Source organism: Aquila chrysaetos, chromosome 10, assembly GCF_900496995.4.
Source record: "Aquila chrysaetos chrysaetos chromosome 10, bAquChr1.4, whole genome shotgun sequence".
NCBI classification, from domain to species: domain Eukaryota; kingdom Metazoa; phylum Chordata; class Aves; order Accipitriformes; family Accipitridae; genus Aquila; species Aquila chrysaetos.
Genome location: NC_044013.1, coordinates 14296592 through 14315315, shown reverse-complemented (window position 1 = coordinate 14315315; position 18724 = coordinate 14296592). Strand labels below are relative to the sequence as shown.

The 18724-nt window shown below is 49.9% G+C and overlaps 1 protein-coding gene across 3 annotated transcripts in view; it reads left to right on the top strand.

Moving 5' to 3' along the window:
- FGF12 (fibroblast growth factor 12) overlaps window positions 1-18724 on the top strand; it is a 237058-nt gene that overhangs the window by 128107 nt on the left and 90227 nt on the right. Inside the window, exon 1 of one of the 3 annotated variants that reach the window (XM_030028509.1) lies at window positions 3021-4273. The exons of the other annotated variants lie outside the window; for them this stretch is intronic. Within the exon in view, the coding sequence (XP_029884369.1) occupies window positions 4075-4273 (199 nt within the window). The 5' untranslated portion in view covers window positions 3021-4074. Of the gene's footprint in view, window positions 1-3020; window positions 4274-18724 lie in introns of those variants that run through there. 3 annotated transcript variants of the gene reach the window in all.

Below are 18724 nucleotides of genomic sequence, written 5' to 3'. Positions count from 1 at the left end.
TCTGATTCTCCAACAGCAGTGGGGAGCCTGACCCTCTGCCTGCTCCTGTGCACAGGATGCGGCCTTTCTCCGCAAACTGCAGGAGGAGCATTGGCATATCGCTCTAGCGTGATCAAAACACTGTCTTGCTTGTTCATTTTATGAATCAGTGCTATTCTCTCCTTCCCTCTTCATAGTGCCCACTGTGCAGCTTTCCAGGCTGGGACTGGAGGTGAGGAGAGAGCCCAGGGTAGAAGAGGCAGGGGAGAAAAATTGTCTTAATAAACATATAAGATAGAGATTATTTTATTCTATTAAATATAGCTAGATAAATATGTTAAAAAAATTATGTGCCTTAAGGAAAAATGCCATATTGGCCCAGTTTGGTCAAAAAATTCAGCTTCCATTGGCGGCAACGAGGAATGCAGCCCCTGGATTCAACAGGGGCTAGTTGGTATGGAACGGGTAGGCTGCACTACCCTCGAAGAGGAGTAGCTGACACAGATGAAAATGGGAGATGTTTTGAGCCCTGTTTACCCAAATGGAAGTTGAAGGAGAGAACTTCCACTGGCAGAGACCAAAGCACATGGAGGCTTTTCTGTTTCACTTGGCAGCCCACCAAAGGTAACATTTCACCTGCAAGAATGACAGTGCAGGAGCATGATGAGGTTGGCCTTCAATTCTCCAGCTCAAGACCGCTCTGGGCTTGCTTAGTGTTTATAAAAGCACGGGCTGTTCAGAAAATTGTGTGAAGCTGGGGCATGATCCAGAGTGGTGCAGAGCAGATGCGCATGCCGGTGATGTCACCAGGAGTTCATGGCACTGGGCCTGCGTTCAGAACCAAACCCTGTGGACTCCTTGGCCATCTATAAATACGGACAGACCTGCATGTTAACAAATGCAACATTATATTCAATTTCACAAGCTCTGCTTTAATTTAATTCCATCACTGCAGAAGCAGAGAGACCTGGGAGAAGCATTTCTTCTTAGACTTGCAGCAGCTCTCGTTTTAGATTCACAAATCACCAGAAAAAAAAAATACTGTGACCAACTTTATCACTGATTAGGATCATTTTTAAGCGCAGAGCTGCTGCCTCTAGTTTACAGCTACACAAGAAAACAAATTAGTCACATGTCAAAATAACTGAAACTTATCTAATATGGGGAGGGGGATAAAACAGCATTCTTTCACCACAGATTTGAAGACTACAGGCAAAAAAATATCTTTATATATAGATGGAGAACCTCTTTCTCGGGCAGATATCAGGTTTGCTCACATCCTTTGAAGATGAAGCTTTGGATAATTCACTGGCAGTTCAGACAGTGATTCTCTGATTGCAAACAGCTTTCTTTAGGCCATGCCTGTACCTTGTACTGCAGCATTCTTTGATGTCAAGTGTAATAATCCGGCAGAGAAAATTAAAATATGAAGCGTTTTAGTTACAGGAAAGGGAAGAAAAATCTTTATTGATTGGGACAGTGAAATCTGCTCAAAAAAGTTGGCAGCAGTTAAAAAGAGATCAACAGCCAAACATTTATATCTCCCAAATGGTTTTGAATATCTTTCTCCCCTGTTCTCTCCCGGAGAACCTGATTCTACCTTGTTTTGGCATGTGTAGGGATTAAGAGTGAAAATCAGGAAGTAATGCCAGAGTTTAGTTAATCTTTATGGACATAGTCGGTGGTTGTTTCAGTTGCCTTTTTTTCCAACCCATTAAAATAGTTTAGAGCTGAAGTTCTTGCAATGAAGTAGTTACAGATTATTTTGCTGAAGTTAACAGTTCCCAGGGGGTGTCACAAACTGGTTTAAAGTGCCCTCTTCAGCTGGGCACTTGATTCACCCCCACACCTTCAGGACCGGATTAGTCTTGTCCTGCCACTGGTACTGGCCAAAGCGCAGCTGGGCAGGTCTTCTCTTCCCAGCCGAGATCCCCTGTCCCTCCACCCTGACTGACTGCTGTATGCTCCCCCAAGTATCTTGCTCATCACCTCCTGCATATACACTCATTAGCTGTTACTTGAACCCGAAATCTGGAGAGCACCATTCTTATGGCAGCAACAGCAGCTACTTATCTGGATAAACAGGGATGCGTATCCGCACCTTAAATTTTGCTCGGTGCAGTTTTGTGGCTGGAGATACAAGGGAGCCCACCCAGCTCCTGCGGGCTGGCCCTAGCAGAGCACCTGCTGATAAACCGGCGGTCCGCCTTGGACCGCTCTAACCAGAGGCAGCCCGGTCGTGCCCACCGCTGCAGTCGGCTTGCACGCTCCCCAGACGAGGCACCGACCCCCCCCGCGGCAGCGCAGCCCGTGGGGGGCCGGGGGCTCTCGCCCCGTCTCTGCTTGCACGGAGAAGCAGGGAAAGCCATGGAGATGCTCGGCTGCCGAGGCTGGGTGCTCGGGCACCCACAGCAACGGCCGAGGAGGTGGCCGGGGTGGCTGCACGAGTGGCGGGCGGCTCCCTCGGAGGGGACGGGCGGGGCTGCGGCTCCGGGGAAGCCCGGCTCCCCGCGGGGGCGGCGGGCCGGCCCGGGGGCCGCCCGGTCGGAGGGGCAGAGCCGCCGCGGAGCTGCAGTTGCCTCGCTGTGCCTGCGCGATTTTTCTCATCCAAACCTCGATCACGTAGGATTGCGTAGAGGAGGGCGAGCGGGAGCAGCTGCAATTCTCCCCCAGCCCGGAGTCCAGCTCCCGGCCGGCACCGACCCGGCCCGACCCGGCCGCCGCGGGGCTGCGGGGCTCCCCGACGCCTTGGCAGCAGCCCCGCGCGGCGTGGGCGTCCGGGGGGGGGCTTCCCCGGCCCCTCCCTCCCCTCTCCTCCCCCCTCCTCGCCTCGGCCCCCCTCCTCCCGGTTCCCGGGCCGGGCCGGAGGATGCGGGCGGGCGGCGGGCGCGGCTCGGCTCCTCGTCGCCCCGCCGCCGTCGGGCGGCACCGCGGAGCATCCTGAGCCCCGCACGGAGCAGCAGCAGCAGCAGCGGCAGCCGCACCCCCCCGCCCTCCTCCTCCTCCTCCTCCTCCTCCTCCTCCTCCCCGCCTCGCATCGCTCCTCCCGCCGCCGTCCCCGCCGCGGCAGCCGGGCCCGGGGCCGCCCCGGTGCCGAGAGCTCCGCGGCCTCCCGCCGGGCCGGACGATGTGGGTTGCTGCTGTCGGGGAGAGCCGCTGCCGGGGCAGAGGCGGCGAGCAGGGCTGGGGGAGCTGCGCCAGCCATGGCGCTGTGAGCCCGGGGCGCCGAGCTGCGGCGATGTGAGCCCGCACCCGCGGCCGGGCCGCCTCTTTTTTTTTTTTTTTTTTTTTTTAATTTAATTTTATTGTATCGCCTCTTTTTTGTTTGTTTGCTGGCCTGGTGCTTTTTCCCGTGGCTGCTTTTTCCTTCCCCTCCCGCCCTCTCTGAGAGCAGAGTGGGGAGGGGGGGAAAAGAGGAAGGAAGAGGAGGAGTGCACAGAGAAATGCAGCGCGGCTCGCCCTGAGCCCGGCCGCGGGAGCGGAGCGGAGCCGCGTCCATGTGCGCGCACTGCCGCGCCGCGCCTCGGAGCCACCGCGCTGGGGCCGGGGCTGGCCGCGGGCCGGGGGGGCTCTGACTCATCCCACGGCCCCTCGCCGGAGGGCGGCCGGCGGGAGGAAGCGCCGCCGCTTGCGCCCGGGCGGAGCGGAGCGGCACGGCACCGCGCCGCAGGGACCCGCGGATCCTCCGCGCCCCCCACCTCCCCACCCCACCTTTGGACACAGCTGCCGCCGGCGGACCTTTGCAAGCGGGGCAGCCGCCTCCCGGATTTACAAGGCGCGGGGCCGCTGCCGAGCCCGGCCGGGGGTCTCGCCGACGGCCGCCCGCGCCGGGATTTGCGCTCCCCGGGGACAGACCCATGGGCGGCGGGGTCCAGCGGCCAGCCATGGTTGTTAGCCCGGGCGCCCTGCTCCGCCTGGCCGGCTGAGCCCTCCCCGGCGCCGGGACTCGGGGCTGCAGCGCGTTAAACGGGGCGTCCCCGTCCCCCGTCCCCGCGGGGCGCGGCGGCGGCTCGGCCCCAGCGCGCCCGGGCGGCGCCCCCCGGAGCGGAGCGGAGCGGCGCGGAGCGGCGCGGCGCGGGGGGCCCATGAGCGGCGATGGCAGCGGCTATCGCCAGCTCGTTGATCCGGCAGAAGCGGCAGGCGAGGGAGTCCAACAGCGACCGGGTGTCCGCCTCCAAGCGCCGCTCCAGCCCCAGCAAGGACGGGCGCTCCCTCTGCGAGAGGCACGTCCTGGGGGTCTTCAGCAAAGTGCGCTTCTGCAGCGGCAGGAAAAGGCCGGTGAGGAGGAGACCGGGTGAGTACGGCGGGCCGGGGCCGTGGGGACCTGCTCCGCGGGGGGGGGCGGCCCCGGACCCCCCGGGATGGCTGGCCCCGGGCGGGGGGGGGGGGGGCGGCCGGCCCCGGGGCTCTCCCGGCGCCGCCGGGTGCCGTGTGGGGACGGGCTTGCTCCGCGCTCAACTTTCGCCCGGGTCCCGGCGGGTCTCGTCCCCGGGCTGGTGGGATGGGTGGGCACCCACCTGCCGCTAGCATCCCTCCACCGCTGTCCGAAGCGTGGGCAAAGCGGGTGCTCCGGCAGGAGAGAGCCAGCGGCTTAATCTGTGCTAGCTTAACCCAGGATTGTATTTTTCCACCTCCCTGTAGATATGCTTTTTAAGCAGTCTCCTCTTATTTTCTGCATAGTGACAAGGAAATCGATAAACTGAGGATCAATTAGAATTGTGGCCATTTGATAACTAGATCCATCAAGTGCTACTTCACGAGCAGAGTTGCATAGGGAATTTCATTAGCTTAGAAGGCTTTCTAGATGGCAGCTGCACGACTGTTACACCTAATTCTGAGCTTGCAAGGACCTGGAAGTGCTTTTTAGGGCAGTCTTTTTTTCCCCCTTTCTTTCCTTTATCTTTTTGTGCGTGCGTGTGCTCAGTCTTGGTTCCTTGTGGAAAACTTCAGCCCTAATGTACGTGTTGCTCACATTTCCACAGTGAAGTCCCACCACCCACAGTTTCAGTTCTGAGCGGTGCTTTGTGCTCTCAGCTGTCCTTGGTAGGTGTGAAAATTCGGTACCTGGCAAGAGTAGGCCCTCCGTGATTTCTTAGTGGAATTATTATTTACTTCTTCCTTTATTTTTTCACTCCTATAAATCAACACTAAGGTAAGAAAACAGAGATTGGTTTGAGAAGCTGCTGTGAACATGTACTTTTCTCAGGTGTCCCTTAGTTTCATAGTTAAAAAAGAATGATACTTGTTCACTTGGCTCTTCGGGATGTACCATCAACCTGTGTAATCCTCCCATGTTTTCCATATACGTTACTATTTTGTTTGTTGATTAGTCTCTTCATGAAGCCCCTTCTCTGCATCTGAAGTCTGTCAGTCATGACTCTACAGCAAAGGTGTCAGAGCTAGCGGAGGGCTGCTCTTCTGTTCTGTAGATTGAGGTACGTGACCTGTACTCAAGTGAGGAACAAAAAGAAGTAGGGGGAAAGCCTCTCATCATAGAAGGCCTGTTAGTGTTGTCAACAAAGGGGAAAGAATAATTACTCTGGATTGCTGTCGGCACCCCTGATTCACAGGCTGTGGGGCAGGGACTATATTTAGCTAGCAAAATGCTTCAAGACTTGCAATGCACAGGTTAGGATGTGAAAACCAGACTCTTTAACGGTCTGTTTTAAAGCAGTTAACCAAAAGAGGATGCAAAATATCTGAAATACAGCATGACTTGAAATATTCAAAGGGAAAAAAGTTGCCTTTTTTTTTTTCTTATTAAGTTATAATGAGTGTTCTCTTGCTGGACCATCCTATGTATTAGTTAACCTGTGAGCCCAGACCAAAAGATGGTTCTTGCCCAAAAAGTGTGGACGTTCTGTCTCAGGAATCGCTCTTTGTGGGATAAAGAGTGGGACCTGGGAGACTCACTGATGAAATATTTTCCCATTCCTCTTTCCTCCCCATCTCCATCTGCTATTGAATGAGGTCCCTCAAGGACTAAAGGAGCTGAGAAGTCTAGACCTGTTACCTAGATTTCAAGATGCTTCATCTCATTAAAGTTTGAGTGACTTTTACAGCAGGGTGTGGTTGGTGAGGCTTTTCGTTGGTCCTACCACAGCACTCCCAGCTGCACAGGTCCAATTCTGCTTCCTCTGGACTCACTGAATGCCTGTGAAGAATTGATGAATTCTAAGAATTCCCTCAACTTGCGTGGACTTTCATGATGAGGAAGGTGTTCAATAACTTAGAGACCAGAGTGCTTTAAGGAAGACTTTTTATTGTCTTAGAAGAAGGATCAATGCTACTCACTGCTGTAAAAATAGAGCTGTTCAGTCTTTAGAGCTGTGAGTCAATCACTCATAAACACTACTGTATTCATTTTATAACATTAAAGAAGTAGAGAAGTTGAGTTGCTTTGAAAGAAATTCAAGTGTCCTTTCCTATACTAGGGACTGTGTCTGCTTTAGTTCCCTATATCCATCTTCTAAATAGAGATTTGTTTCACTGGTACATCCTATTCCTGGACTCAGGTGTGCTGCTCAGAAGGCAGCATGCCACTGCGTTTGCTGCTGCTTAGATTGTTTATTCAGGGAGTGTATTGTGCCCAGATAACTTATTCATTGCAGAGTCGCTCTTCTGCATAGAAAATGACATGCAAATGAATTGAAACTGGTTTAAAGAAACGTGCATACATTGTGCAGTGACCCACAACCCCAGTGATTATGTGCACTTAATGATATGCTGGCTCAGTAGTTTGCAAGTCAGTGAAAGGAACGTGAAAAACATCCATGTTCAAAAGGGTTACAATCTCATTTGGAAATGGTACAGTGCTAGGGGAACTGTCTACCTTTTTAAACATGACCTCGTTTTATGGCTATGAGGAGTAACTGTCAAAATACTTCACATTTACAGAGTGATTTTCATCTGTAGTACCCAACAAGCTCTACCAAATGGAGAGGATTCTTCCCATTTTACAGAAGGCGAGACCAAGGCACAGAGCAGTTACCTGACACACAGACCTAATTCCTGATGCTCCTTCCAGCGCTCTGGGCTTTCAGCCCCTCGCTGCCATTGAGCTTACAATGTGGCAGTGGTGGAGCTGTAGCAACTTGCACCATTACAGAAATATAACTCTGATGGTGGTTTGTGTTCCCTTTGCTTTTGTAAAAGTAACCGTGTGAGCTTACGTCAATTAAGTGTTTTTAATATGTGACTCAAACAGTGCTGTAACTAAAATATTCAGTAAAGATGTGCGTGAGTGGAGTTACATTGCACTGGTTGGCACCTTGTGCTCCACTTTGCAGCCTGTGCGAAGCGAGAGTGAAATAATCCTGCTCTTGTATGGGAAGGGAGAATTCGCACCCAGTAGCAGTTCAGGCTCGCTTGGCGGTGGGCATGAGTAGTCACAGGTTTTGGCAAGCTATGGGAAACCAGGTCTGCGCAGGGACGTCTTGTATAATCAAAGCTATCAGCTCCTAGGGAAAACAGACTGCAGAAACATCTCCTTTGTTGGTTGCAATAAGCACCATGTTGTAAAATGAGCACTTGTTTTATCTGCCTTTTCAGTGGGCAAAGGCAGCTCTCTCACATGCGCTCTCTATGTTCTTTTATATCTCTTGCATGTGTTTGGCTCTAAGATGACTTATCAGTTTAAGATAGGCCAAATAAGGACGCTGAGTGCTGTGGACTAAGCTGAAAATCTGGACACATGGGCTTAATCCCGTTATCGTGAATTAATACAGGTCATTGGCCGCAATTGTGCAGGTGCCAAGCAAAATATGTTGATGTTGAACAGCACTTAAATTATATATTTTGCTCTGACCACAGTAACTTGGTAGAGGATTCAAAAGAAATTGCTGAATAGCATGGCTTTTTGGTGCAGGTTCAAGAGATGGATCCTTCATCAGAGAATGATAGATCGAAGAGATGAATGCAGAAGACTAGACAAAGCAGCTCTCTTTACGTGACTTCTCTGCCAACAGATGGTTGAACCAAGTAGTTTCATCCCCTTTGTGGCTGAATTAAAGCATCCAGGCACGTCCCTTCTTCAGCTCTTTTGTAACAGGCTGGAAACCCTGGGCTGGTGGGTCCAGCTTGTTTGTGAAAGCTGTGGCCGTTGCTTCACTGACCATGTTCTCAGGCAGAGCTCACCCTGGGGAGCTGGGCTGGAGGTGGCCTTCCATCATGCCATGGCCACTCGATGGCAAAGCTGAGGAGTCTGGGGGCCTTGCACAGAGGGAAACAGGCTGGAGCATCAGGCACAGTATCTGTGGGGGGTGGTGGAAATTTTATCTCAGTGAAGCCCCCTGAAAGGGTGTCGTTACTTGGGGAAATCATATTTGAAGTCAGGCAGCTCTGGGTCAGGCTGTGCCAGGCACTGTGTAGCATCGTTTCTGTCCCTTCAGGCATTGCTTCTGTAGATGAGTTTCCAGCTCAGAATGCAGAGCTCAGTCTCAAACAGGTTTTTTACCCCAGGAAAGAAGAAAAAAATTCTGCATTGTTTTTTTTTTTTCCTTTTTTTTTCCCCGTCTGCTATATTTTGTGCTCCTCCAGGGATAGGATGCTTTTCCTTAAGGAGATCTAAAGGCTTCTTCCAAAGTGAAGGAAATGGTTCACACATAGAAAAAAAGCAGTAACTTAGAACATGTTTTCCCTTTGCGGTATTTCTCGTTTTGAATAATAAATGGAGATTTGGAATTTAAAATACACATATATAGATATTTTTGCAGCAGTATAAGTAAAATATAAGAGCAACTTTAGTTGAAGGACACAGAAGGACTTTGTTCATTCGGAGATTCATTTAAAACATTTGAGAAGTCTGTCATCTCTGCAAGCTGTTAAATTCCCCGAGTTAAATCTTGAAGTCTTTTCTGATTTCATGCAGGGTGAAAATGATGATTGAAGCTCATGGTAAAAACCACCTTTTTAGCTCCCCGTTAAATTTGTCATAGCCCTTGCCTGCTTTTATGGAGTGGTTCATCTCAGAACAGCTGTAATATCTGCCTAACCTGTGGAATTTGGCCCCTCTGTTGCTGTCCTAATGGCCCTTCTGTTGCTGTAGTGTCCTAATGCCGGCTACATTATCTCAGCGCATAGCTGCCGTCTGCAGTAGGATTCAGGCTGGACGGCAGCACTTTTCCATAGTGTGTGTATGCGTATCTGGGTGTGCGCCCAGCCAAGGGGGGTCCATCACGTTCTTCTCCTGCTCCTCTGCAGGAGGTGCTGTGCCCCATCTCTAAGGAGTGGCTGGAGGGAATGGAACTGCCTGGAAATCCTGGCATCGCCTTGCCAGCAAGAGCTGTTAGAAGTGCTCGCTGAGATGAGGGCATGTACGCCAAGTGGCCAGCCAAACATGAGCCTAGATAACGTCAAGGGGAAGGGGCACAGCCTCAAGGGTATGTGTCCTCCTTGTTTGGGGCAGTCTGTCATCAGAGGTCTGCTGCTGGTGCTGTAAGCTCTTTCTGCACCCGCCAGTGCTAATGAATGCCAAAATAATCAGGAGGGGGGAAAAGGCTCCCTCCTGCTCATGACAGCTTGGCAGATGGGTTTCATTTTATCAAATCGATCCCCGGGGGTGGTATCGCACACGTTCGTGACTTGCAGATGTGGTGACTGTCACGGTGTGTGTCTGTGCTCGGTTACTAGCGGGGGGGGTCAGATAGCAACCCTGAGCTCTCCGGCTCTGAAATCTGGGGAAGAACTGCAGGCTCCCGGCTTACTCCAGAGCGTGGAAAACTCAGCTGCCAGCCTGCTTCACAACACAGCTTGCGGGTGAGCATGTGAGTCAGTAAGCCACTTTGTACTAGTTCTGGACTGGATATGGTTGATGCCAAGAAAATCCGTGGAAGTCATCCAAGCTCCTAGAGGGATGGATATCTTCTCTCCCCATGGCCTCAGGGGTAGCTGTGCTTGTGAGAGCAGTGAAAATCGTTAGCCAGCAGAGGAGGTTCACCATTAGAGCAATACAAATGATTGATTCCTCCGTCACCAGCCGAATGGAAAAGTCAGGGTGAAAGGAGGTTCGTGAGTGATTATTTTCCCTCCCCGTAAAATAAAAGATCCATATAAATCAATTTATTATTGACTGATATAACGGGGTTTTTTTGGAAAAAAAAAAGTGCAATTTCGTTTGGAGGATTTTTATATGTGTATTTTTCTTTAACTTTCAGGTATACTTCTAAATGAAATGTTGCTTTGAAATAAAAAGCCAAAAGTTTGGGTTCCAAAAATACCCAAATGAAGACAAGATATTCTTCCTTCCTTCCTTGCTTTGATGAATTCAGCATGAATTTAGAATAATTTCAGTAGACCAGATACTGCATATTTTAACAGATAAGATATCTATTACAAAAAAAATTCAACAGCTTGACTCGGGCAGCGTGGAGAGCAGAGCTGCCACGGGAGCTGAAGAGATTGTAAGAATCTTACTCCTGTGAGAGACAAACATGATCGTGAGTCTCACTATGTTGAGGAGCAAGTGCAAACTCACTTGGGCTTATCTTCTTTCCTTCTTTCCCCTCCCCAAATGGGCACACCGTGAACTGCCAGATAGCACAGTGGCCAGGTAGACATTTATTCCATCCCTCTGGCGTTTGTTCCATTTGATCCATCCCTCTGAACAGTCATGTGCACATTATTTCTGGGAGTTTCCTACTCCTGCATGGTTGAAGCCAAGCTGTGATTTATTATTATTAAAATCAAAGCAAGAATTTTAACAAGCAAAACATGTAAGAGATTGACATCCCTTTCATATTTGCAAGCTCCATGGCTTGGCAGAAGGTGACCAAGAGTACAGAACAGAGCCGTTCAGGGAAAGCAGATCCAAAGAGCTAACCTTTAAATACCTGTACATTTTCATATGCTCCATGTGCTGTCGTAGCATCATTGCCATGGCTGCATTATTGTTGTGCCTTAATCTTGGAAGTCTCTTGTGAAGTGACCTGTAGCAAAATCATGTACCCTGTACCTAGGCTGCACACACTGCAGTCTATCAGGGAATCATACCTTTATACTCTGTTCTCCTGTTTAATACTTGGTTCGTCTCTATTCCCTAGCTAACACAGTATTCTTTGTATTAATACATTATCCTTTCTAAGCATAAAGCAAACTACTGCATCTATTGTTTTACCTTTGCCCTGTTCTGACACATAGCAGAATCCTGAAATAACTTGGCCTTTCCAGAGGCTGGTTTTACTTTGCATCTCTATTAAAAGCTGTAGTAGAGCCACGGACACACTTTGTGCCCCTCACCCAGCGAACACCACTGGCAGGGGCTCCTGGAATAAATAATTTTAAAGCAGGTGTTGTGCTTTGAGGGGAGTCAACGTGGACACTGAATTTTTGCAGCATGGTAGCAGGGCTGTAGGGCTACAGCTTCCTGAATGTACTGTCTCTGAAAATAGCAGCTACGACACATTTTCAAAACGGTAAACCAGAAGGCAGCTTTCTAGAGAGCTGTGGAACATGACTGTGGTATTCACTGTTCAGGCAGACCACTCCAGCTTTTCCAGCCCCCACGCTGCAGCATAGACAAATAACTGTGCGCTTGTTCCAAGCACTGAACTGGGGCTCTCTGAAACCCTGATGGAGCTTATGTGGCTGCTGAGAAAATTCAGATGGATGTGCCCTCACACCTGTCAGACACCTCTGCTGTCCTGTGCTCATTCCAGGATGTCCTGGCTGAAGGTGACAGAGGGACAAAGCCACAGGCTTGGAGGCAGGGTCATGGCCTGAGCCCTCAGCCCTTCGTGTCCTCAGGGACGAGCTGCTGGCTGGTTCCTGGCGTGATGGGGAAGGCTGGCTCCATGCAGTGACCGTGGGCATTTCTGATCTCTGCCCTTTCCCCATGGTGTGGGCTGGGCTGCGAGATGAGGGTTAATGCTGGAAACAGCATTATCACCAAATGGGGCTTTGCAGCTCTGGCCCTGCATCCGCTCTGTGGCTTTGGGTTTATCCCTTTCTGCCAATATCATGGGGGAGATGACTGCACCGCTGTGCCTGGGGTCCCGCTAAGGAGATGCTGTGTGGGGTTGTGCTGCTCCTGGCAGAGCTCTAAGTTTGGAGAAGTATTAAGCTCTTGTGCAGACCATGGCTTCGGTCAGGGCAGGGGGAAGTAGCAATAGAAGCTCCTCTCTCTTCTTGGCAGCATGGATTTTGTCCAAGGGACACCTCCTTCAGAGTCTGCCTTGGGTCGGTGCCCCCTTCTACTTCAGCATTACTGAGCACAAGGGTGAACTCTATTTTGGATGGTCCTTGGCACCATCATCTTCCCAAAGAGAAATGCTTAGCTGGGGAACTGTGACAGTTCTCTGGCCAGAAGGTGGGCAGCCGTGGTGAAAGGAGGGGAGCAGCTACACTGCCACCTGCCTGCGCTCCCCGTCTTTCTTTCTGGGGCCCTTTCAGTGCGATAGTTTGTGTTCGGAGTGCTTGACTCCATTGATAGATGTCAGAAAAGGGGAGATGTGAAATGGCTGGTTGCCTCCAATGGAGGGGGCTGGATTTGAGGATGAAGATCCAGGGCTAGATACAGCCGCTACGGTGATGGAGAGCACAGAGCTTCTCCCTCATCCTGCAGCAGCATCCGTGGAGCGCACTGTGCGGAGCTCTCTCCCTGTGGCACTCCTGTCTCACTCTCCCTCCAGCACTGTGCTCTGTTAAGGGGATGTGTTACATCCAGTGGACGGCTACATGCTGTGAACTGGCAAAATATCCACAGAGAGGCAATATAATTCTGTTACTTGTTCCTCTTTCCCAGCTGAAAGCTGATTGCGGTCGTGATAAAGATAAAAAACAAACCCCAAACGTTCATTTCGTGAAATATTTAGGCATTTTGGATTGAAATGAAGGAAGAAAAGAGCCAGGTCTTGGGGTTAATAGAACATGCTCACTTAATTGATATTTATCTAGAACAGCATAGCTTTCAGTCCCCTCCCCTTGCTGGCTGCACAGATAGTTTCTTTGCTTAGCAGTTGCCACCCATATTGCCTGAACTGCCAAATACATACATTTCCTTCATTCCCCAAAGCAGAACTGTTTGCAAAAGGTCAAGCAGGATGGGACTGCTGCAAGTAAAGCCAGGCTGCAAAAAGCCAGTCCACATCTTCCAGAAAATTGAAAAGCAGTAGAGTTAGCAAAAAGACAAAGTGGTTTTGGCTTCCAGGGACCGGCTTGGGGTTGGGAAGCACATGGCAGTTGCTAAACGATGCTCCCCGGGGACTTGGGAGCCGCTGGGCTGCAGGAGATGCAGCAATCACACATTGGCAGGTGGGGGGCTTGGACCGTCCACCCACTCCCGAGCCGGTCCTTTCCCAGGCACAGCTCCTGTAACTGGATCCAGGTCTGAACTGCTGGCTGCCTGCACCCTCTGCCACAGTTATCAATCTGCAGCCGTTCATGTGGGCATCCTCTGCTGACCGACATCATGCGCTTGTGGGGATTTTCTGTGACAGTGGCTAAAAGAGCTGGCAGAGCGTGCGGTATAACTACCAGTTCTCAGCTGGCTTTTTATAGTTTGGTTTTATGCTCTTCAGTACGGGGTCTGCCTGCTGGCTGACACACAGCATCGTTATTTAAAAATTTATAAACATTTGTTTTGGCTTTTCTTTCATTTCCTTCTGTGCCACTCCTACCTTCTCCGCTTCCTTAAATATTTCTTCTACTATTTTTCTTTCTGTTTCTTCAAAAACACAGCACTACTTTCCATTAAATAAATTTTAGGTTTTAGAGCTAGAGCCTGGTAGTGGCTCCTGAATGACTAGAAACCACCAGGTGAAGTTTGAGAGCTCCTTTGCCTCGAGCCCTCAGGTGGTGAGTGGCTCCTGGGCAGCTGGAGGAGCAGGAGCCGTGTTCGGAGACCTGTTTGAGAGGCAGGTTTTCTGTTTTCGCTCCATCTGCACTGTGTTATCCTGAGCACACGCACCCCTGGGGAGGGAGCTCGCTGTTTACAGCTCTCTCCTGTGATGGCAATGGGGTGGCTGGTGAACCTGCCTGTCTTGCTGGAGTCCTCGGGGCCGCCCGACATCAGGAATGAGGTGTTTGTAGTGAGATACGAACCATGAAACACCATCCTTATTTAAAACAGAGCTTTAGATGGAATGAAGCAGATGATGGTTTTCTCACACCGCGAGTGTTTTCATTAGGTTGAAGGAAACCTCTGGCTCAGATGAAAAATTAAAATCATTCTGCAGGTCAAAAAAGGTGTATTTTCACAGAGCAAAAGGAAAGAAGAAAGAACTTTAAGTCACATGGCAGGTTTTGGCCATTTTTAGCATGATCTTGCTCTTTTAAGTGTAATGTTGTTTCAAACCAGAGTGGCACAAGCAGCACATTTTCTTCATGCATTTGGGTATTGTGTAAGATTTGTTGAAATTTAGTAACATCATAATTTTGGGTCAAAAAATGCTTGCAAACTGCTACAAGAATGCTCAAGCTGCATTAGTGCAGTGAGCAAAAAAATTCTTATAATACAATCCCACTGATTCAAGCTTTAATTTTTCCATATCACAGGCTCATTACCTGTTAAATAAAGAAGTCTCACACCTCGCATCCCTTTGGAAAATGTTGCAGGAGTGCATGAGGAATACTGTAGCAAAAGGGGACGTTATTGCTTCGTGTTATTGAACGCTTGCAGAGTGACACCGGGACCCAAATTTTACCCTGAGTTGCCATCCAGTGATTACCCAGGGCTCTTCTGTGAGCTGGTGTTGGTAGGACCAGGTACCCTCCCCAAGACTGGTAGCATCTTAAGTGATTAATTTCTGCTCAGTGCTTGTTGATAGCATGTACCATCCATTTTCTATTTTAATGAATTTACTTTTCTAGGCATGCAGAGCAGGGTCGAAGATTGATGTAGTCGTTTCCGTAGTGTGTTTTGTTTGTGCGAGGGACTTCTCGGTGTTTCTGCAGTATTTCAGGCCTGTTGGATTAATGGGGGAAGCGTCTGAGAATAGCACAAATCACAGCGCTGTGGCAGGCGTGAACAGCAGGGATGGCGTCTGCTCTGCTCGTGTGAGGACTATTAGTGATCTGGTGCCTTGCATGGGGCACTTCAAGGTGAGGGGAGCTGGGGACTCTGTCATGGAGCCCTTCAAAAACTGGGGGTGCGGAAGTGTGATAATGTCACCAAGTCGTGGTCACCTAGCAGCAAGGCTGAAGGGACCCCCAAGGTTGACTAGTCCAACCGCAGCCCCGCACTGACACCAGCTGTATATTCCCCAGATGGATGTTTTTTAACCTGTTTTTTACATCCTCCCATGGAGCAAATTCTAAGTAGAAAGAATTTCCTAATATCCAAACCAAATCTTTGTAGGAAACCAGGAAGAAATCTGCTTAATTGAAGTGAAGAAGTTTTATGTTGCATATTGGAGTCAAAAAACCAAACCACAGCCTTTCTAACTGTACAAGTGGCAAAGCGGTGCCAAAAAATTGCCCAGGATTTCTGACCCATCAAACAACTCCTTAGGATACGTCTCTGTGACGCGTGGCCCTGTAGGAAACCTTCTCCCTCTCCATCCCCGTTTGTAGGGTGAGAGGTTCTGCAAGCATGGGGAGAGGGCAGAACTATTTTTCTATTTTTCCCTCCTGCCAGCTCCAGGCAGCAAAGCCCAGCAAGCTGCATCTCCAGGCATCATCCTCTGAGCCCATCTTTCCACCTCCCTTGGGGACACCATAGCTGTGGCCCCTTTTTTGCTGGTATGAGCTTTGGGCTCAATAATCCCTCAGCCCAAAAGCTCTGCAGGGTGGGGGTACATGTTTGCTAAATCTTCATGCAGCACTTGAGCTCTCATTGCTGGCATGGGGAAGGTCTGGATTTTACTCCTGATACTTCCCATTTGCGGGTGCCCGCTTGGGAGCTGGCACAGCCCATGGGGGCCAGGGAGAAGCTCCCGTGAAGGGGCACACACTGCGTTGATTCATGGAGTCACGTTTGCACCCAAATGAAATGCCGCTCTGTGATTGTGGGCTCACACATAATATTTATGCTATCCTCTGTTTCACTCTGGGTGAATATGCTGTAATTTTGGCTAATTACACAATATGTCCGGAATAATTGCAGGGTGTTCCTCAAAATAAATAATACATCTTGTGTGCTCTGCTATCCATACTTATGAGCATGCTTTAACCTTCAGTAGCCAAGGCACTGATTGTGCTGGAAAATGACAGCTTAGCAGCTGTAACTGCAACTTCTTTCCCATTAAATTTCTCATTTTTTAAATTCCCTTACCTGAAAAAGCTCACCCTTGTGCTGGTTTTGGCTGGGATAGAGTTTCTTCATAGTAGCTAGTACGGGGCTATGTTTTGGATCTGTGCTGAAAGCAGTGTTGATAACGCAGGGATGTTTTCGTTATTGCTGAGCAGTGCTCACACAGAGCCGAGGCCTTTTCTGCTTCTCACCCCACCCCACCAGCGAGCAGGCTGGGGGGGCACAAGGAGTTGGCAGGGGACACAGCCGGGACAGCTGACCCCGACTGACCCAAGGGACAGTCCAGACCATAGGACGTCATGTTCAGCATATAAAGCTGGGGGAAGAAGGAGGCAGGGGGAGGACGTTCGGAGTGATGGCGTTTGTCTTCCCGAGTAACCGTTCTGGGTGATGGAGCCCTGCTTTCCTGGAGATGGCTGAACACCTGCCTGCCCATGGGAAGTGCTGAATTAATTCCTTGGTTTGCTTGGGTGCGCGGCTGTTGCTTTACCTATTAACTGTCTTTATCTCAACCCACGGGTTTTCTCACTTTTACCCTTCCGATCCTCTCCCCCATCCCACTGGGAGGGAGGGAGCGAGCAGCTGCATGGTGCTTAGTTGCTGGCTGGGGTTAAACCACGACAGCCTGCATAAATTCTGGAACAGCCCTACATCTCTCCTTTATGCTTTCCGTTCCTGTCAGGCTTTGGTTTTCTCCTCATCGGAGCTCAAGTCAATACAGGTGTAGAAGTTTGCTCTTTAAAGGGAAATGTTTTGAAATTTTGACTGCTGGTAAAACACACTGGATCAACAGAGCAACAGAAACTGTGCCCTGGGGGGAGACAAAGACAAACCCAGGAGTGTAGCTGTATGAAGAATTGATTTTTTTAGTTCTCTGGTTAAATGGAAGAAGTTTCTGGGGAGGGGATTCAGATCCAATGCAATATTTCATTCTACTTAAAATGAAACTTTTGCTTTCATCTCCATCTCTTTTAACATCTTTTTTTTTCATTAAATTGCCAAACAAAGCGTTGTCTCAAAAGAAAAAATCAAAACTTGTACTCTTTTCAGATCTCCTTTTTTTCTCCTGTTAATGAGATGGAGTTTGTGTATAGCTTCAGCTGCTCTTACTCTGAATTTTTTAGCAAAATATTCAGCTAGGCAATTTCACGCAGAGGTAGTCAGCAATTCTGTGCCAAAATAACTGGTGGCCATCAGTCAGTCCTCTTCCATCCCATTGTTTTCACCTGCAGTGGTCTTGGGGACCTCTTTTGGCCCTGCAGTGCTGGAGATGGCTGTCTTTTCCTTAGCTTGTGTGCAGAGTGGGTAGCTGGTGTTATGTACATTAGTTTGGCATTTGCCTTCTAGGAAAACTCATCCAAGACTTTGGACCTCTTTTGTCCTTGAGCCTTGGACCTTAGGTGGCTGGCACATGGGATCTGGAGCCTGGGGAGCGAGTGAGCTTCAGGGTGACTTCTATAAGTCCTAACATCCATAGGGTCCTATAGGGAACAGGGTGGCCTGCAAGAGACGTGTAGCAGTGGTCCCATGTTGCACCCCCATTTTCAGTGCTTTATATGACTCCTTTCTCTGCCCCTTACCTCAGACTTCTATTAACATCTGTGTAAAGCTGATTCCCTTGATATGGGAGGGCCTGCATAAACGCCAGTGCCATGCAACCACATCCTTTCCACCTACCCTGCAAGTGAGAAATAAGACTTGCCTGGAGGGACTCATCTTTGTAAGAGCAAAGCAGGCGTAGTGCGGAGCTTTGCACATGTCTGCTCCTTGGTAGAGGAGTGCAGGCAGGCAGCTGTGCTCAGTGCTGGAGGGCTAATTACTATTCCTCATTGCAGGCATCAGCACAGGAAAGGAAATCACTTCTCTGGATGCTCTTTTTGCCTGCAAGGTGCCATTCTGCTCTAGTGACTCACTGATGGTGACAGGAGGCGATTGCTTTGATGGGTGCTGTCATCAGTTTGAGCCCATCATCCCTCCGAGTTAGGGAAATGTCATTTTTTGGAAGCTTGTCCTTCAAATGCAGAGGCCATCCCTGTCAGCACAGCCTGTTATTTCACGTAATGCATCCTGGAAACACCAGTTGTCTCTCTCTGTAGTTATTAGCCCTGGGTGGAGATTCACCCTTGAGATGAGTAAATACACAAGTGTGCCATGCAGCTCTATTGTCCCAGAGTCATTTTCTTCTCAAAAGAAATTCCCTGTAATTGGAGGGTGACACTAACCCTGTAATCACATTGAACTGGAGCTGGGCATGGCCTTCATTCTGCATCATCGGGAAAGGAGCTGGGATCAACTTTGGTGCTCCCAGAGTCACAGATCTCGGGAATAATTCTTAGCATCAGTCAGTCAGTCTGTTTACATCTCTCCATCCTACTCACAGGGTGGGTGATGTGCCCGTGTGTTAAGCTGAATGGCTGTATCTAAACTGAAGGGGTTTGTGGCAGCTTTGCAAGGTGGGGCTGGATGCCTGGCTTTGCTACAGAGCCCCTCCTAATGCTTGGGCAGCCGCCGTTTGCCCACCGTGACCTGACCTGTGTGTAGGCAGCCTGCGGAGGCATC